This window comes from Lithobates pipiens, unplaced genomic scaffold (assembly GCF_037356315.1).
Source record: "Lithobates pipiens isolate NorthernLeopardFrog02 unplaced genomic scaffold, aLitPip1_a1.2 Scaffold_16, whole genome shotgun sequence".
NCBI classification, from domain to species: Eukaryota; Metazoa; Chordata; class Amphibia; order Anura; family Ranidae; genus Lithobates; species Lithobates pipiens.
In genome coordinates this window covers 576,884,994-576,906,622 of record NW_027507748.1, presented here as the reverse complement: position 1 = coordinate 576,906,622, position 21,629 = coordinate 576,884,994, and the positions used below count along the sequence as shown (strand labels likewise).

The following is a 21,629-nucleotide window of genomic DNA, read 5'->3' as shown; positions in this document are numbered from 1 at the left end:
AGGGACCCAGGAGCTACCTCAAAATTGTATTATAGGGTACACTCTTATTATCTAAGACAATATGAGGTCTATCTGCTGCGTTAGACCTATACCCCGTGGAAAACAGGAAAAAACGGGAAAAAAAGATTGCAGAGTCCTCCACAGTATAAGAGGTACAAGAAACCGAACCATATAGTTCAAAAACAATTGGGATAATTCTATATACTTCTATATAGCTTACGTGTATATTATTAGTCACAGGGTATGATCCAATAATAGGGATAGTATGAATTGCTGAGGTATATCACATTATTAATACATAATCAGAAGACCATTTAAAGTTTGTAAAACAAAGCAGAAAAACTTAAAAGGACAATAACTGGCCAATGTAGCTCAGTATGATGTCACACTTAACTAGCTCTATATAGTTCATTCAGTCCTCATTAAGTATGGTGCAACCAGTCCACATTAGGAATCTCCAAACAAGTGTAACAGGTGTCTCAATCCAATTCACTGGATTAGTTGAGTACTATATAAAGTCCACACCACATGTGAAAAAGTTGTAAAAAAATTGTAAAAAAAAAAAAAAAAAAAGGAAGAGTGTGCAAAGATGCAAAAAATGTTCAAAAATGCAAGAAAAAAGTACAAAATACCACAGAATTACAATAAGAAACAATCTATATGTATAGCCATAAAAAAATAATAATTAATTGTAAGTGATAAGTAAACCTATGCAAAAACCAAAGTGCAAGGGAAGCATATGCTCAAAGCTCTTTATACTCTAATGTGCAAAAGTCTGCAAAAATATCACAAAAATTCCATAGGAAAAAGTTCTATATATAACGCATCTTCATACGTCTGGACGATAAGGTGACATTAGTGATCATTCAAAAAATCTGTGACTTCTGTGCTCGCCCCTTCAGGTCCCGACTCACCGGATCCCTGTACCCCCAAGGGGTAATTATGCGTGTAAATCACAATCTCCAGGCGCTTGTCAGCCAGATCATCCAACTTGTTTCACTTCTCTGTTATGCAGGTGATTCCTCTTTGGGTCAATAGCAGGTAAGCCAGTAGATCCTTAAGGAGATGACAAAATATATTCCATAGTGCAGTAACTTTGTGTCACTAGAAAAAAGGCTTTTTATTCGTTAAAATTTTTTTTTTAATTACAGAGCGGCCCAAAGGCCATAAAAATCATCAAAAAACTGAAAAAACACAATCAAAATAAAAGAAAAAATACAAAAATTGAAAAATTCATCAAAAACCATAAATAATATATATAAAAGACTTAAAAAATTAATTAATTTGTATATAAGAACGCCAGACAAAAATGGCCAGGGCCACAAGTTAAATAGTGCAAGGGGCAGAAATAGTTCAATTGGGTGCGTATATTAGGTTCCAGGTAGAAGCGTCTTGAATCCACATATACTAGCAATAGCCTTATTACTCAAGAGAACTCTGCCCCCAACAGGGCAACAGATCAGTCTAAGCGGTAGGCAAAAGCATAATCGTTACTCACCATTCTCCCCTCTATACACCTCACCAAATTACCTACACACAACCTCACATGTGGAGCTTGACACACAAGCCTTCAACATAGCCATCTCCACGTACAACGAAACGCTTTACTTCTCCAACTATCTTTGCAGAACGCATACTCAAGATTCTATACCATTATTGTCCACGATATGAGAGACCATTTGATTCTCGAGTCCACACCCTTAAGTAACAGGAGATGGGCTTACTGATCAGTTTGGGCACTGTCTTATTAATTGTACTTTTACAAGGCTGAACAAGACTTTTGGTTTATGTACTCGTGTCAATTTTTCGCATCTGTTATCTCCTGTATTAACTGTTTATATAAATAAAATAAAAAAGTGTGAAAAAAAAAAAAAAAGCATAATCGATAAAACAGGCCAGGGTCAGTTCATGTGGAAGCAGTCCAAGCAGTAGGCAGAGGCATAGACAAAAAACAGGCCAGGGTCAGTTCACGTGGAATGCAGTGGCATGGTTATTTGAGGAAGAATGGAAAATGGTCAGCAAAGATGATGAAAATGGGGAAATGGTTAAAAATATGGGCTAATATTTTAGGGATGTGTGAAAAACTCGGAAACATTCATCAATGCAAAGGCCGGGTTGGGAGGGACACTGGGGACAATGGTATCTCTTTGAAATACTCTTTTTCTGCATACGCAACATCATTTTTGTCGTCTTGGACCTGCTTCAAATGGTGGAATGTTGTCCGTGAAGTGGGACTCATGCAGTTAGCTAACAGAATCAGAGCAAATGTTTTTTTTTTGGGGGGGGGGGCCTTTGTTGGTAGATGAGGGATGTGACAACTTCTTCGATGAATTTAAGGAAGTGGGAGGGGCTTTCCATGGATTTGGTGTAAATGATGTATGCATTATAAATGGACAAATTATAGATAAATTGCTACTTTCTTGTACCAGAAATGGGACCTCCTTATTAACAAATAGGGCTGAATTTGGTCATTGAAATCCACTCCCCCGTATAGTTTTTTAAAAAGGGGCAAGCTAGTATAAAAGTTATACAGGTATATGTGGTAACCTTTGTTCAGCAGTGGGTATGCCAGGTCCCATACAATATTACCAGTTGTGTCCATGTAGGCCAGGCACTCAGGGGGCTGGAGCTGGGAATCACTTCTTTCATATATACGGAACGCATACAGATATCTCATGACTCTCTCACAAAGCTTGTAAAATTTTACTCTGTATCTGGCTCTTTTGCTAGGAATATATTGTTTTATTACTAGCAGGCCCGAAAAGGGTACCAGGGACTCATCTACACATATATGTTAATCGGGGACATAGAATTGTGCAAATCTTTGGAAAAAATTATTATGAGTGGGCGAATTTTATATAATTTATAGTAATTTGGATGAGTGCGGGGAGGGCACTGGGTGTTGAAACTGAAGTGAAGGAAGCGCATAATCATCTCGTATCGGGACATGGAAAATACGGCCAAAAAATGGGTATGTGGTGGATGGGGTTAGTGGACCAGTAGGCATATCCTTCATTTTTTTTATATGCCCCATGTTTATGGTGAGGCCCATAAACAATTTGAACTCCTCCAGAGTCAAATCTCTACACTCAAGTGGACAGGCATATGACGATTGGGGGTTGTTGGCAATATGCTGCTTGGCATATAAATTGGTCTGGTCCATGATGAATTGCAGCAAAGTGTCAATTTCTGTGAAATTTTTAGTATTGGCCTGCACACCTGGCTGTGCGGTGAAAGAGGGAATTCTTGCTGATCCCGAGTCGAAAGGCAGCCATGTTGGGTTGGCAAGACCAACTGGCAGGTATGTAGCGGCCCTGGCTCTTGAGGGACGTAACACTCCAGTGTTGGTAGTTGGGGGATTTGAAGTTCCTGTGCTGGTACTGGGCGTGTGCATTTCTTGGCATCTTAGCGCTGGTGGCAGCGCTGGTACTGGGCCTTTGTTCTTGGGGTCTATCGCTGATGGCAGAGCTGGTACTTGGCCTGAGAATTTGATCCTGGGGTCTATTGCTGGCAGCTGCCTGGTTTCCAGAGTGCCATGCCCTTTTAGGAGGGACCCATTCTTCCTCTGATTCATTTGCCGATCTAATACTATCAATTGGTTCAAATGCTGAATTTGATTCAGAACCGGAATTGGCATTTTAATCTGATGAGAACTTACTGTTACTCTCATTAGTCATGGAGAGGATCTGGAACAGTGGTGGCTTGTGCTCAAATTTTTTTTGGGGGGGTGCAAACAAACTGAAAAAAAACCCATAAATTGCAGCTACTGTGCCATCAAACGCAGCCACTGTTCCCACCAAACGCAGCCACTGTGCCCACCAAACGCAGCCACTGTGCCCACCAAACGCAGCCACTGTGCCCTCAAATGCAGCCACTGTGCCATAAAACGCAGCCACTGTGCCATCAAACACAGCCACTATGCCATCAAACGCAGCCACTGTGCCCATCAATTGCTGACACTGTACCAATCAAATGCAGCCACTGTGCCCATCAATTTCTGCCAGTGTGACCATCAATTTCTGCCATTGTGCCCATCAATTGCCACTACTGTTCCCCATCAGATGCTGCCAGAGTGCCCATCAATTGCCACTACTGTGCTCCATCAGATGCTGTTAGTGTGCCCCATCAGATGCCGCCAGTGTGCCCCATCAGATGCTGCCTAGCACTTACCTGTCTTGGAGCGGGTCAGCGGTGGTCTCTGCACATCCTCCATGTCTTCTTTCGTCCTCTCAGTGCACAGCATTGCGCCCGCTGTTCACCTTTTTGGACACCTATTAGAGCATATGGATCTAATCAGGTGCGTCCAAAAAACACCCTTGCTGCTGTAATTCAGATGCCACTGCCCCCCGGGCCAGGCACCTGAATAGGGAGTGTCAGCAACGATCATAGATGCAATGCATGAATGTATCTATGGTGATTAGAGCGGTGCAGGAGAGAGGGGGCGGCTCCTACACCTTTTATGGACGGTGCGCCACTGATCTGGAATGTCTCCTCACTGTTATAAACTTTTTTGGACATTTTGCTGATGGGATTTGTGACGGGTGGCAGGTGACAGTCACTGATGAGTTGTGCGCCGGGTGGCAGATGACGGTCACTGATGGGCTGCGTGACGATGGCATGTGCCTGTCACTGATGAGCTATTCAGGTGGACAGTACCATTTGTGATTGGCCTTGGCTTAATCATGGCCAATCACGTGGTAAACAGCCATGCCTAAAGGCTGTTCACCCCTGTCGCCGAGGCGCTGTGTTTCTGGGACACGCCGCCATGATAGTCTAGGACTGCACACACCCAACACACTGCCACCAACAGTGCAGGGCTGCGTGCATCCTGTTTGAATGGTACCGACGTCATATGATGTCCGCCCAGAACGAGAGCAGCACTGCCCCTCCTTCCTTTGACGGTGGGAAGGTAGGAACTGGTTAAAAACATATCATTTGTATCACACCCATTAACGTTATTATTCTTGAACTATTGGATTTGTCTTACACATTTTGCATAGGATACATTCCAGAATTGTACAATTTCCTAAAAAATGTTCACCTAACATTTTTCATTTTTCATTTTTTTGTATTCTTCAAGAGCAATAGTGGCTTTGTGCAGTGGCATAACTAGAACCTTCAGGGCCCCGTTGCAAGAAACCATAAAGGGCCCCCCTGACAGGGCCCTTTACTCCGAGCTCGGTGGCGGAACAACAGGGCCTGGTTGCAAGTGGGTGGCTGCATGTAAAGGAACCAATTTCTCCATTTCCCGCCACTTCTCCACCTCTCCCTCCCGCAGGCGTTCAGTGGCTGCAAGAGTAAAATGGAGAGATGGGTTCCTCTATGCCAGTGTTTCTCAATGTTTTTCCAGTCAGGGCACCCTTTAAGTACATCCCTAGGTGAATGGGGCTGCACTGCAAACCCCCTGAAACTGTGTGCATTGCATGCAAGTGCAGCATAGTGATGATGCATTTAAAGGGGTTGTAAACCCTCGTGTTTTTTCACTTTAATGCATCCTATGCATTAAGGTGAAAAAACAACTGGCAGTCACCGGAACCCCAGCCCCCCGTTTTACTTACCTGAGCCCTGGAACTTCACTAGGTGGAGATGCGCTCTTCTTTTACCCGGGGTTCTCGGCTCCTGATTGGATAGATTGATAGCAGCTCAGTCATTGGCTCCTGCTGCTGTTAACCCAATCCAACGACGCAGACATCGGGGGCGCCTGCAAGGTAAACCCCTCCCCGGGAGAGCGCTTCTCCTAGGCCTAGGGGTTTTCTGATAAGAGGAGGAGCGACGAGAGCCACCGAGGGACCCCAGAAGACCAGGTTCAAGGCCACTCTGTGCAAACCGAGCTGCACAGTGAAGGTAAGTATAACATGTTTGTTATTAAAAAAAAAAAAAAAAAAAAACGCAAACCTTTACAATCACATTAAAGTGGTTGTAAACCCTTACAAACCACTTTGACCTACAGGTAAGCCTAGATTAAGGCTTACCTGTAGGTCCAAGAAATATCTCGTAAACCTATACGGTTTAGGAGATATGTACCTGAAAACAGCCACCGCTGTCTACGGCACGCAGGCGCACTGGGTAAGCTTCAGATCGCGGCGATATGCGCGGGAGTGATGTCATCGCTGCTCCGGCGAATCACAGCACCGGAGCAGTGAGACCCACGGAGACCCACCAAGAAGATGGATGTTCGGAACTACAGGGGACAGCAGTGACTTCGCTGGCTCCTGTGTCAGGTAAGTGACACATAATAGACTACTATGCAATGCATAGTAGTCCATTATACTTTACCTTTGCAGGGAATCAAAGAGGAAGTAAACCCATCAGGGTTTGCTTCCTCTTTAAGGGGTTAAAACAGGTGGTCAGGAGGCAACATATTGCCTCTTTACCGGCTGTCAAATGCCTCTGAAAAGCGATCTGAGCACAGATCGCTTTCAGAGGAACAGTATTTTTTGCTGGTATTTTGAACAAGCAAGAAATAAAAAATCTGATCTGATTGTACACATATGGGGTAGGGCTGGGGGAAAAAAATCGTTTTGAATCCAGGCCGGACCCGCAGACTAGGACAAAGCCGCGGCCTCACCTAAAAACTCCTGCCCACAGCTCCTCAGGATTGGCGCGGTGTCCATCAAAAAAAAAAAAACTCGATTTGAATTGTGAATCGAGTGTTTTTTTTTTAAATTACAGATTTTTTTTTTTTTTTGAAAATTGCCCAGCTCTAATATGGGGAGGGGCAGGATTAAACGCGCATACATAAGAAGTGCATACATGCATCTAAACAATGGCGGCTGGTGCTCAAACTTTTTGGGGGGCGCAAACATTTTTTGAAAAGAAATCATCAAATGCAGCCACTGTACCGTCAAACGCTGCCACTGTACCCTCAAATGCAGCCACTGTGCCATCAATCGCGGCCACTGTGCCCAAACGCTGCTACTGTGCCCAACAAACGCTGCTACTGTGCCCAACAAACGCTGCCACTGTGCCATTAAAAGCTGTCATTGTGCCATTAAACGCTGTCATTGTGCCATCAAACGCAGCCACTGTGCCAAACGCTGCCACTGTGCCCATTTAACGCTGTCACTGTGCCCTCAAATGCAGCCACTGTGCCATCAAACGCTGCCACTGTGCCCATCAAACACTGCCACTGTGCCAAGCACTGCCACTGTGCCATCAATTGCAGCCATTGTGCCATTAAACGCTGCCACTGTGCCATTAAACGCTGCCACTTTGCCATCAATTGAAGCCATTGTGCCATTAAACGCTGCCACTGTGACATCAATTGCAGCCACTGTGCCAAACGCTGCCAGTGTGCCCTTGAATGCCCCCAGTGTGCCCGCTCACCATCTACACACACGCACACACACACACACACACACACACACACATATATGCACATACAAATGCACACACACATACATACATAAATTATTTTCAAAAACGGCAGTGCTTTCTTTATCTTACCTCTTCCTGCTGGGTACTGCACTGTAGGGGTGAGACAAAGAGCCACACTGTGCTTTCACTTTAGTTGTAATCAGTGTGATGACTCCGAGCTCCCCACACAGTGCCGATTACAGTTCGGCTGAAGATCGGGGAGCTCGGTCTCAGCCGCCTGCTCCTTGAGATATACAGGAGGGCCCTCAAGGGCCCCCTGCTGCATGGGGCCCGGTCGCCTTGGTGATCTCAGCGACCCCTATAATTCCGCCACTGGCTTTGTGCAGTTGCTAGTGCCTTTCACAGAACAAAGTCTACTTCCTCAGAAACAATTCTTCACAGGGTTATAGTCAATCGATATACAGTACATATATAAAAAACTATTAAAAAATAACATTATTTCAGAAAATATACTATATAATGCACATACGTTTTACAATGGTAATTTACTTCCAATTTACCATTCTGAAACGGGTCCCCAAACTTTTAAACAAAGGCCAATTCACTGTCCATGACACAGTTTGGGGGCCTGAGTGTGGTCATTAGGTGTAGAAAAATGCCTCAGCATCAGAGGTCAATGGGGAAACAAGTGCCCCTCAGTTAGTATCTAGTGGGAATACAGAATGCCCTTATGTCAGTACTCAGTGAAAATACAACATTCCCTAGTATCAGTGGGAAGAAAAAACTCCCCTTTGTTCATGGAAATAATAAATACCCTTTCATCCATACAGGTAAACAACAAATGTCCCTGCATAAGTGGTCAGTAAAAATTGTACCTGCATCAGTAAAAGGAAAAAAAAAACTGTATTAGTGGGAGTAATACATGCCCCTCTGCCAGTGGTCAGTGGGAGAAGGAATTATATGCTTGTGTAAGTAGGAGGCATTATGTCCCTGTGCCAATGGTCAGTGAGAGCAGTAATAGCTGTGTGTAATTATCAGAAATTAAGCTCCTGTGTCAGTGGTCAGTGAGAAGAACATTGACCCTGTGTAAGTGGGAGGAATGGTGCTCCTGTGTCAGTAATCAGTGTGCGGAATGCTGCCCCTATGTCAGTGATGAGTGGGAAAATTGATGTCCCTGTGTCAGTGATGAGTGGGAGGATTGCTGTCCCTGTGTTAGTGATGTGTGGGAGGAATGAAAGACACACAGCGGATGAGAGTAAAAATAATCCCAAGAAGTTTTTTAACTGTAAAAAGGCAAGGTCAGAGCACATAGGCCCCATTAAGGACGAGGATGGGAAGATGGTTACAGATGACAAGGAGAAGGCAGCTGTATTAAATGATTTCTTCTCCTCGGTCTTCACAGAGGAAAAGGATGGATACACCGACCACGATTATATTGTTAGTGACACATCACAGAGTCTACCCCTGTGGCTAACAGAGGCCAGAGTCCGGAAAGGATTAGAGAAGATAAACATAAATAAATCACCTAGACCAGAGGGCTTACACCCAAGAATCCTTAAAGAACTCAGGTTATAGCCAGTCCACTATTCCTAATCTTCATGGACGGCATACTGACCGGATTGGTACCAGCTGAGCGGTGAAAAGCTCACATGGTACCAATTTTCAAAAAAGGGCAGAGATATATTGCTGTCAGGCTATAGTTTGTTATCATAATGGGGGATTTTAATTATCCAGACATAGATTGGGCAGAGGGAACCGCACATTCATCTAAGGCTCGCCAGTTCCTTAATGTCTTGCAGGACAATTTGATGGGTCAGATGGTAGACGCACCAACTAGAAATAAAGCGTTACTGGATCTACTGATTACCAACAATATAGACCTGATCACGGATGTGGAAATCCAATGTAAAAAATGAATATAAAAGCAAAGGAGAAGGACTTCAAAAAATACATCATCAGCATTCAGACTTTATAAAGAATGTAACAAAAAATGTAAGGGTGCAGTAAGGGCGGCTAAGATAGAACATGAAAGACACATATGGAAGGAGAGCAAAAAAAATCCCAAGAAATTCCTTTAAGTATGTAAACAGTAAAAAAGGAGGACAGGCCATATTGGGCCCATAAAGAATGAGGAAGGACATCTGGTTACAAAGGATGGGGAGATGGTGAAGGTATTGAATTTATTCTTCTCCTCAGTCTTTATGAGGGAATCGAGGGGCTTAAGTAACCAAAACTGCAGTGTTTATCCTCATGACACATCACAGGTAGCACCTCTATGGTTAACAGAGGACAGAATTAAAATTAGACTTGGGAAACTTAACATTAATTAATCACCGGGACCAGATGGCTTGCACCCGAGTGAACTCAAGTAGTTGCCATCTAGATAAAAGAAGGCCCGTAGACGTGGTGTATCTGGATTTTGCAAAAGCATTTGACACAGTTCCCCATAAACGTTTACTGTACAAAATAAGGTCTGTTGGCATGGACCATATGGTGAGTTCATGGACTGAAAACTGGTTACAAGGGTGAGTTCAGAGGGTGGTGATAAATGGGGAGTACTTGGAATGGTCAGGGGTGGATAGTGAAGTCCCCCAGGGTTCTGTGCTGGGACCAATCCTGTTTAATTTGTTCATAAACGACCTGGAGGATGGGGTAAACAGTTCAATCTCTGTATCTGCAGACAATACTAGGCAAAGTGGGGCAATAACTTCTCCACAGGATATGGAAACCTTGCAAAAAGATCTGAACAAATTAATGGGGTGGGCAACTACATGGCAAATGAGGTTCAATGTAGAAAAATTTAAAATAATGCATTTGGGTGGCAAAAATATAAATGCAATCTATACACTGGGGAGAGAACTTCTGGGGGAATCTGGGATGGAAAAGGACCTGGGGGTCCTAGTAGATTATAGGCTCAGCAATGGCATGCAATGCCAAGCTGCTGCTAACAAAGCAAACAGAATATTGGCATGCATTAAAAAGGGAATTAATTCCAGAGATAAAACGATAATTCTCCCTCTCTACAAGACTCTGGTTTGGCTGCACCTAGAGTATGCTGTCCAGTTCTGGGCACCAGTCCTCAGGAAGGATGTACTGGAAATAGAGCGAGTACAAAGAAGGGCAACAAAGCTAATAAAGAGTCTGGAGGATATTAGTTCTGAGGAAAGGTTGTGAGCAGTGAACTTATCCTCTCTGGAGAAGAGACACGTGAGAGGGGATATGATTTCAATATACAAATACCATACTGGTGACTAGGGATGAGCTCGGTAATTGACTCAAACACATGTTCGACTCGAACACGGGCCATTCACCTGTTCGGCGAATTCAGAACTTTGTGGACCGTTCAAACCAAATTCGTGTAGCACGAACGGCCCACTACGCCATCGCAGTGCATTGCTGGCTCATGATTGGCCAAGCATGCACTGTGACCCCGCATGTTTGGCCATTCACATCGCCGGCAGTGAGGAGACTCCACTCCCCACGCCACTCCCCACTCCACTCCCCTCAATGATGTTACAGCCAGGCACCATCAGGAAAGTGATCATGCCACATGAAGATGTGTGCAACACTATTGGCTGCAGGAACACTGTGTACCTCCTCCAACCACATAACCCCTTGCATTCTGCAAAAATATGTTTTCTCAATGAACGAGGTGCCAAGCAAGCAACCTGCTATGGTCAGTGTCAGGCCTGGCCCTACCATAGGTCCCACTGGGTCCACTGGACCCAGGCGGCACTTTGAGAGGGACAGCAAATTGACGGCCAAAAAAATTTAATTTTTCCAGCAGTTTGGTGTGCACTGCCAGCATCAGATCAGATGTTCAGCTTTCCTTCACCTGGCCCAGCAGGCGCGGCAAGTCTGTCCTTTCCATAAGATTGTAGAACTACTCCTCCCCTACCTTATTTACACAAGACGGGAAGCATGGCAAATCCAGACTAAGGGCGGGACTTTTCATTGGTTATTGGTTACTAGACAGCGTGGCGGTCCCAGTAATTAATCACCTGCCTTTCACATAAAAAGTCCCATCCAGACCCATCTTGCATTCCGTCTGGTGTAACTAAGGTAGGAGAGGGGAGTTCAGCGATCTTATGGAAGGGGCAATCTGTAATTTTGATGCAGGACTGTGATGGGTGGTCTGGGGTGGGGCGGGGGATCTGTGATGGACAGTAGTCAGTAATTGGGGGATCTGTGATGGAGAGTAGTCTGTAATGGGGGGATCTGTGATGGAGAGTAGTCTGTAATGGGGGGATCTGTGATGGAGGGAGGGGTCTGTGATGAAGAGGAGTCTGTGATGAGGGGGGGATCTGTGATGAGCAGGGGATCTGTGATGGGAGAGGAGTCTGATGGGGGAGAGGGTCTGTGATGGAGGGGGGTCTGTGGTGGAGGGGAGTCTGTGATGGAGGGGGGGGGATTTATGTTGGGATGGTGCTATTGCATGTAAATCTGACTTCCTGATAAATGTAATTTTAGTTTTAATTATAATGATATAAAATAATAGATGTGGGGGCACTTCCCCTGTACTGTAAGCTGGCTGGAGTTCAGCTTTAATGTCCACATGTGAACACAGCAAGTCAAAATCGATATCCATCAGGGTTAATTCAATACCTGCTGTGCCTGTGCATCTCCTGCTGTTCAACCCACCATACTGTACCATTGTGCACAGGCACAAATCGTATATATTCTGTATTTCCTCTTAACACAAAGCTGACACTAGGTATTACCATTGCAAGCTCTTTGCTGAGAATAAGACGACATGTCTAGTTCACATTGGAACTAAGAAAGCAGCAGCAGCAAACTCTCAAGACACTAATATGACAAATCCTGCCTTTGTCAGGCTGAATGCAGTAGCAGTAATAAAAAAATAAAACTTTGGAAGAGAGCACTAATGAAATTTTCATTTCTATAATATTTAAGCAAGCGCTAAAATGGAATATGTAAATATTTAAACTCCATGTAATAACTGCAGAGGTCAGTCACTTGGAGAACACAGAAGTGCGGAGGCGAAAAACTATCTTTGAAGAGGATTTTTTGCTCCTTTTAACTCTAATGTAACCTCATTAAATATTCAACATTTTCACAATATTTAAAACAATGCACTTTGAATATTTCAGTTACTTAAAGTGGTAAATTCTTGTCGTTTGATTTTCCAGTGAATTTAGCTGTCCTGTTACTCCCTCTACTGGTCATCTGATAAAATGAAATTTTATTTTTTCATTTCTTGTATAGCACTGCCTCAATGAGATTGAGATCCTGGCGATTATTTTTGCCGCTGCCATCCATGATTTTGAGCACACAGGTACAACAAACAGCTTCCACATCCAGACAAAGTAAGTGCATTTCTAATCAGTTTTTTTGTCTTTCGGTATCAACAGTATCTCACAAAAGTGAGTACACCCCTCACATTTTTGTAAATATTTTATTATATCTTTTCATGTGACAACACTGAAGAAATTACACTTTTCTACAATGTAAAGTAGTGAGTGTACAGCTTGTATAACAGTGTAAATTTGCTGTTCCCTCAAAATAACTCAACACACAATCTTTAATGTCCAAACTGCTGGCAACAAAAGTGAGTACACTCCTCAGTAAAAATGTCCAAACTGGACCCAATTAGCCATTTTACCTCCCCGGTGTCATGTGACTCGTGTTACAAGGTCTCAGGTGTGAATGGGGAGCAGGTGTGTTAAATTTGGTGTTATCGCTCTCACTCTCTCATACTCGTCACTCTAAGTTCAACATGGCACCTCATGGCAAAGAACTCTCTGGGGATCTGAAAAAAAAAGTGCACATGCTCAGCGTCATATCGAGAGGTTGTCTTTGAGAAATAGACGTATGAGTGCTGCCAGCAGTTAAAAAATATAAAAAATAAATAAAAGATACAATGCTAAAAAAAATAAAAAAATGTAAAATTCTAAGAACTAATTTAAAAAAAGGATAAGTAAAAATCAATACTAAATTTATTAAACTGCGCTCCTTCCCTAATAAAGTGCAAACATGCAAAAGTGATTTCAACTGAGCACCAACATGATAATATAATAATATGTGTATAAAAAGTCCAAACATAAAATAAATTCAGTAGTGCAAATGGTGAATATTCAAACAATGTATCAAAGTCTTCAGATAGTGTACACAATCTTCAAATCCCTGCTGAACGGTAGGCAAATTTGACTGAAATATCTTCCACCACCATCACCTGATCACATAACCCCTGAAGACGTTGATGTGAAACTGGTAGGGTTCTTGATTCATGTAACACTTCGCAAATGCCCTGGCAGGCATTTTCAGTGTGGTTGTGGGGTGTTACAATGAGTTAATGTCCTGTAATATCTCATTTGTGGAGTGGTTTTAACACTCCTTAATGCTCATCAAACACTTCAAAACTGCACATAGGGCGAACCCATGCTAACGCTATAGGAGCATTTATTAAGCATTAGACATTTAGTCAGGTGTAAACAAACCCTTCATTTTTTATTTAGGTCCATTTAAATCTGCTAGTGGATGTAATGCTTTGTACACACGGTCGGACATTCCGACCACAAAATCCGTTGGATTTTTTCCAACGGATTTTGTCCTAAACTGGTGTTGCATACACATGGTCAGACAAAGTTGACGGAAAATCCGATAGTTCAGAACGTGATGGCCTTACATCTGGTGTCCCCATCAGAGGTACCTTCCTCACATCTGTATCCATCAGCGGAGCCCCTCCTTACATCTGGTGTCCCCATCAGTCCTCCTAACATCTGGTGCCCCTCTGACATCCAGACTGCCCCCTCTGACATCCAGACTGCGCCCTCTGACATCCAGACTAGCCCCCCCCCACATCCAGACTCTGATTAGCCCCCGACATCCAGACTGGCCCCTCTGACATCCACAGACTGGCTCCCACATCCACAGACTGGCCCCCACATCCACAGACTGGCCACCACATCCAGACTCTGACTGGCCCCCGACATCCAGACTGGCCCCCCGACATCCAGACTGGCCCCCTGACATCCAGACTGGTCCCTCTGACATCCACAGACTGGCCCCCCCTAACATCCAGACTGGTCCCCCTGACATTCACAGACTGGCCCCCCTGACACCCACATACTGGCCCCCCTGACATCCACAAACTGGCTCCTCTGACATCCATAGAGTGGCCCCTCTGACATCCACAGACTGGCCCCCGATATCCAGACTGCCCCCTGACATCCAGACTGGCCCCTCTGACATCCACAGACTGGCCCCCCGATATCCAGACTGCCCCCTGACATCCAGACTGGCCCCTCTGACATCCACAGACTGACCCCCAATATCCAGACTGCCCCCTGACATCCAGACTGGTCCCTCTGACATCCACAGACTGCCCCCAATATCCAGACTGCCCACCTGACATCCAGACTGGCCCCCCTGACATCCAGACTGGCCCCTCTGACATCCACAGACGGCCCCCCATATCCAGACTGGCCCCCCTGACATCCAGACTGGCCCCCCTGACATCCACAGATTGGCCCCTCTGACATCCACAGACTGCCCCCGATATCCAGACTGACATCCAGACTGGCCCCCCTGACATCCACAGACTGGCCCCCCTGACAGCCACAGACTGGCCCCTCTGACATCCACAGACTGCCCCCGATATCCAGACTGCCCCCCGAAATCCATACTAAACCCCCCCACATCCAGACTGGCCCCCGACATCTAGACTCCCTGGCCCCTGATATCCACAGACTGGCCCCCATATCCAGACTGGCCCCCGACATCCTCCAGATGCGGCACTCCATCGTTGCCACGTGGAAAGACTTTGAACTGCGGCGCCACCCACTGCACTTCACAGACATTGGTAGCGGGGGTGGGCGGCGCCGCAGCATCTGTTTGAAGACCAGGTTCTGGTCTTCTTTAAAATGGTGGCCGGCGGAGACATTGTCTCTGCCGGCCACGGACCTCTAGCAGCCAGCGGCAAAAAACGGGGGACAAACTGAATTTCCCGGAACAAAATTAAATCGGCACAAATGTCCTAATCATGGAAATGTCCCGGGAAATTCGGGACAGTTGGTAACTATGCATTTACTGCACATGTGATCAGTTATGACACCAGCCATTTGGCTGAGAACACAAGCAAATGTGACAGTTAGCACTTCCGGCATGCTGGGAATGTAACAGTTTTTGGATGGGTTTATTTCTGCTTTAAAACAGATAGTGTGTTACTGCTTGGACCACCAGGTAAAAATAAAGGGAAAAAAGCCTAAATGCAGCCACCACATTAAGGGCACTTTCACACTGGGGTGTTGGGGGCTATTTTTAGCGGCGCTTTACCGTCATTTTAGCAGCGCCTTTTGGCAGCTAGCGGGTCGCTTTTAACCCCTGCTAGCGACCAAAAAGGGTTAAAAGCACCCGCAAAGCCCCGCTGCTGAGGCCATTAATTTCAATGGGTAGAAGCGGTGTATACATGGGCTTTCACACTGGAGTGAGAGGAGAGGCGCTTTACAGGCACTTTGCAGGCGTTATTTTTAGCGCTATAGTGCCTGTAAAGCGTATCAGTATGAAAGTTGCCTTAAGAATTGCTAAGCTACAGTATATTACTTTTGGGTTTAATAACACTTTAAGCACGTGTCATTTAAAAACATAAGATGTGCGAAATGATGCATACATCTTAATGAAATGTATTGGAACATATTTTTATTTTTGAACTGCGGAAATAAATTTACACTTCAGTTCCAAGTTAAAGATTACATTTTATTTTAATTATCAAGTGTCAGAACTGATTTTAAATAGTATTAAAATCATATATTTATGTCCTCTTATTCTCAGGATTGAATTGCCTGCATCAGAAACTCCCATGTGTCAAGTATAAGATCTGTCACATATTAAAACTCTGCACCATTTCCATAGTAACAGTGTGACAGTCACATGTCTTCTGTGAATTTCCAAGGTTTAGTCCCTGTTCTTTAAGCAGCGTAGAGGCACATCTGCCAATATGTTATACAGTTTGATCAGTGGCTATTATATGAACCATTGGTGGACATTATGGAAAACTGGCAGCTGCTTATTCCTCACACAATATAAGTACATTAGTTTCAGGGGTTGAAGGATTAGCTGGGAAATTTGCCTGACATTCGCCTGATTGGGATTCAATGGCATTTGCCTGGCTTTCCACAGTCACATTGACCTTGTTTACAATAGGATGGACAGGCTAGATGAATGCAGCAGCCGGTGAACAGCCATCAAATTTCACTTTTACGCAAAGCCAGATCAAGCCTGTCCGGTCTGGGGGTGCATTAAAAAAATTCACTCTCTGAGTCTTTGCATTGCTGTGACAAGAAAGGGTATGTATTAGGTCAGCATTTCTCTACCATGCTTTAAAAGTATGTAAAATCATGTGGCACCCTAGTCCCAAACTGTATTTATTGGGCTGAAGGAAACTGTTCTGGGAGATGATTTCACACTCTTTTTGTCACCACGTAGAGGATTTCCCCTTTACATAAGTGTTTCCCCTTTACATCAGAGTCCCGCCATCACATCAGAGTAACCCCCTTTTCATATCACAGTCCTCTCATCAAATTAGAGTCTTTCCATTATATTACAGCCCCCTCCCATCACACCAAAGCCCCCCTTTTACATTAGAGTCTCCTCATCACATCAGGGTCCCTTCATCATATTAGAGCCCTTCCAATCTGTCAGAGCTCCCCATTCACATTATAGCCCCGCTTCTCTACGGAGCCCCCCTCCCTTCCCATTTTAATCCCCCATCACATAAGTGTCCCCACCTTCACATTAAAGTCCCCTCATCAAAAAAGAGTCCCTTCTTTACATTAGCATTCCCCCATTACATCAGAGTCACCTTATCACATTAGAGTCCTCCTATCACATCAGAGCCCTCTATCACATCAGAGACCCCAATTATATTAAAACCTCCCTTCACAATAGAGTTCCTCCTTTATGTCAGAGTCCCACGCATCTCATCACATCAAAGTCAGCCTCCATCACATCAGAGTCAGTCCCCTTAACAACAAAGTTCTCAGTCCTCCCTTCTTATATAGACTCCTACCCATGGGCGTCCACAGGTAGAGGCAAGGGGGGGTCAAGTGCCCCCCCTGGAATTGGCAATGTGTCTGCACACACACTGGTATCCATGAGCAGTCCTTGCAGGCACAACGGGGAGGAGAGGGGGAACCAAATTGTGAGCTGCACTATGCTCATAACACTCAGGAGAAGCTCTTTAGCAACTTGCCCTGCTGTCACACTGCCCCATGCTTTGACCTCTGATACAGCCACACACTGAACTGAGGCTGTGTTTGCCTCCTTCTCTGTAGCTGCAGCCGTACCAGACAGGAGAAGAAAGATCCTCCCAGGTTTGGCTGCTGTCCAAGTCAGAGAGATCACAGTCAGAGCAGCAGTGAGGGTGGGAGGAGCAGCAGTGAGGGTGGGTGGAGCAGAAGTGAGGGTGGGTGGAGCAGCAGTGAGGGTGGACGGAGCAGCAGTGAGGGTAGGCGGAGCAGCAGTGAGGGTGGGTGGAGCAGCAGTGAGGGTGGACGGAGCAGCAGTGAGGGTGGGCGGAGCAGCAGTGAGGGTGGGTGGAGCAGCAGTGAGGGTGGGTGGAGCAGCAGTGAGGGTGGGTGGAGCAGCAGTGAGGGTGGGCGGAGCAGGAAGAAAAAGTTCACTCAGCAGTCACTGTCCAGCCCAACAGTCACCAGAGCTCACCCCAGGCCAGCTTAGAAGATCCTGAATCAAGCCATGGAAGCTGCCATTAGGTGAAGTGCTAAATGATATTTGTAGAAGAAGCTGGGTTAGTGTGAGCTTGTTCTGTGTCATGGTCTGTATGTAATCAGTGCTTGCAGATTACTGTTTAGTTATTATCCAGCAACTCTGATAAGACCCCAGACCAGGACAATTCTACTACATCCCAGGCTCATTACAAATCTGTAATGGACATATTTATGGCTACATGTTTTGATTGCAAAGGAGGTGAGCATCTGCAAGAATAAATTTCTGACTAAGCATGTGATCGGTTACATATTCTTTAAGGTCAGTTACATATGTCTAAAAATCTCTCACTCAGTTTTAGACCCCTTTCACACCAGGGCGTTTTGCAGGCGCTATAGCGTTAGAAATAGCGCCTGCAAAACGCCCTAAAGAAGCTGCACCATTGTCTGTAGTGTGAAAGCCCGAGGGCTTTCACACTGCAGCGGTGCGCTGGCAGGACGTCAGAAAAAAGTCCTGCCAGCAGCTTCTTTGGAGCGGTGAAGGAGCGGTGTGTTTACCGCTCCTCCACCGCTGCTCCCCATTGAAATCAATGGGGCAGCGCTGTAATACCGCCAGCAAAACGCTGCTATTGCGGCGTATTGCTGGCGGTTTTAACCCTTTCGCGGCCGCTAGCGGGGGATAAAAGCACCCCACTAGCGGCCAAAATCCGACCCACGCTATCGGCGGTGTGGTGTGAAAGGGTCTAAACCATTTTGGGCATTCTGTATGTAGCTGTTCATATTTTACAAGAAATCTGTATTTTAGGCTAATTAAAGACCCAAAATTTAGCGCAGTTTGGCATCTTCACTCTGGTCACCAGATAACTTGTCCCGGCACTGGCAGGGCTGCAAGGTCTGTGTCACTGGGCATAATAGGAAACAGTAGCATTTGTATGGCCACAATAGGAGTTTTAGGCCTCTTTCACCCGGCCAATTCGTTCAGGTCCGCCTGCCAGTTTTTCAGGCGGACCTGAACGGATGCTCCATAGAAGTCTATGGAGCATCGAAAAAGTGGGACTGAGGAAAAACGTACTTTTCCATCAGTCTGCGGATCAGATCAGGTGATGATGGACTCTACGGTCCGTCGTCATCCGATCTCCCATAGGGGAGATCGGCGCTGTGACAGGTCCATCCCTGCGCAGTGTGCGGAGACGGACATGTCCTCTGCCTGCTCAGTGGAGATCGTTCCAGCGATCCCGCTGAGAAAGCTGATATCCACTGATCCGCCCCGTATGAAAGAGGCCATACAGTATGGACAGAATATCATCTTTATGATATTGTGCCCATATAACTGCTATTGTGCCTATATAGATGCTATTGCACCCATATAGAGGCACACCAGCATCTACAGTGGTGTGAAAAAGTGTTTGCCCCCTTCCTCATTTCCTTTGCATGTTTGTCACACTTAAGTGTTTCGGAACATCAAACCAATTTAAACAATAGTCAAGGACAACACAAGTAAACACAAAATGCAATTTGTAAATGAAGGTGTTTATTATTAAAGGTGAAAAAAATCCAAACCATCATGGCCCTGTGTGAAAAAGTGATTGCCCCCTAAACCTAATAACTGGTTGGGCCACCCTTAGCAGCAACAACTGCAACCAAGCGTTTGCGATAACGTGCAATGAGGCTTTTACAGCGTCCTGGAGGAATTTTGGCCCACTCATCTTTGCAGAATTGTCCTAATTCAGTTACATTAGAGGGTTTTCGAGCATGAACGGCCTTTTTAAGGTCATACCACAACATCTCAATAGGATTCAGGTCAGGACTTTGGCTAGGCCACTCCAAAGTCTTCATTTTGTTTTTCTTCAGCCATTCGGTGGTGGACTTGCTGGTGTGTTTAGGATCATTGTCCTGCTGCAGAACCCAAGTTCGTTTCAGCTTGAGTACACGAACAGATGGTCGGACATTCTCCTTCAGGATCTCTTGGTAGACAGCAGAATTCATAGTTCCTTTTATCACGGCAAGTCTTCCAGGTCCTGAAGCAGCAAAACAGCCCCAGACCATCACACTACCACCACCATATTTTACTGTTGGTATAATGTTCTTTTTATGAAAGGCAGTGTTCCTTCTACGCCAGATATACTTGGACACACACCTTCCAAAGAGTTCCACTTTTGTCTCATCGGTCCACAGAATGTTGTCCCTAAAGTCTTGGGGATCATCAAGATGTGTTGTGGAGAAATTGAGACGAGCTTTGATGTTCTTTTTGCTCAGCAGTGGTTTTCTCCTTGGAACTCTGCCATGCAGGCCATTTTTGCCCAGTCTTTTCCTGATGGTGGAGGCATGAACGCTGACCTTAACTGAGGCAAGTGAGGTCTGCAGTTCCTTGGACGTTGTTGTGGGGTCTTTTGTGACCTCTTGGATGAGTCGTCGCTGCGCTCTTGGGGTAATTTTGGGCGGCCGGCCACTCCTGGGAAGGTTCACCACTGTTCCATGTCTTCGCCATTTGTGGATAATGGCTCTCACTGTGGTTCGCTGGATTCCCAAAGCTTTGGAAATGGCTTTATAACCCTTTCCAGACTGATAGATCTCAATTACTTTCTTTCTCAATTGTTCCTGAATTTCTTTGGGTCTCGGCATGATGTGTAGCTTTTAAGGATCTTCTGGTGGACCTTACTGTGTCAAGCAGCTCCTATTTAAGTGATGCCTTGATTGTGAACAGGTGTGGCAATAATCAGGCCTGGGTGTGGCTAGAGAAATTGAACTCAGGTGTGGACAACCACAGTTATAGTATGTTTTGGGCTGGGTTCACACCACAGCGATGCGGGAACGCCGCAAATCCGCGGCGTTTTCCCGCATCGCATTACTCCCGCCGGCAGTTCACACTGCCCTATGCGAACGGCTGGGAGTGTCAATGATATGTTAATGACACCCCCAGATCCGTCCGCATATCGCAGTGCGATCTGCCGACTCGCACAGGAATCGGATCGCATTGTGTGAACACCCATGCGATCCGATTCTGTTGCGGACCAAAAAAAGGGTCCCGTGCGAGTTTGCTGCGGGACCGATGCGAATTCAGCCATACTATCTGTATGGCTGAACTCGCATCGCTACGGAGATCAGTGCGGTGCGAATCACATCCGGATCTCCCCCCGCAGCAGTGTGAACCCGGCCTTAACAAGGGGGGGCAATCACTTTTTCACACAGGGCCATGATGGTTTGGATTTTTTTTCACCTTTAATAATAAACACCTTCATTTACAAATTGCATTTTGTGTTTACTTGTGTTGTCCTTGACTATTGTTTAAATTGGTTTGATGTTCCGAAACACTTAAGTGTGACAAACATGCAAAGGAACAGGAAATGAGGAAGGGGGCAAACACTTTTTCACACCACTGTATATGAGCACAAAAGCAGCTATATGGGCACAACAGCCTAAAGATGCTATTGTATCCATATAGATTTTAAAATTTCCACTGGCTTAAGCCAATGCTGCACCATGCAGGTGTAGTTTTTTTTTTGTGATTGATTTATTGCCTAATTGTATGTTTATTTATACCTTCACTTGCTGTGGTTGCTCGCAGCATATTTTGCATGGTTTTGCATGTGCCTCAGATCACCATGGCAAAACCAGGTACACTCTTTCCCC

General features: G+C 45.3%; 1 protein-coding gene across 5 annotated transcripts in view; it reads left to right on the top strand.

Annotated features, from left to right (window-relative positions):
• The window catches only part of PDE1B (phosphodiesterase 1B), a 513,717-nt gene that overhangs the window by 444,957 nt on the left and 47,131 nt on the right, over window positions 1–21,629 (top strand). For all 5 annotated transcript variants that reach the window (XM_077483777.1, XM_077483773.1, XM_077483774.1 and 2 more), the window contains one exon: window positions 12,544–12,644. In XM_077483777.1, coding sequence (XP_077339903.1) covers window positions 12,544–12,644 — 101 coding nt within the window. The remainder of the gene's footprint in view (window positions 1–12,543; window positions 12,645–21,629) is intronic.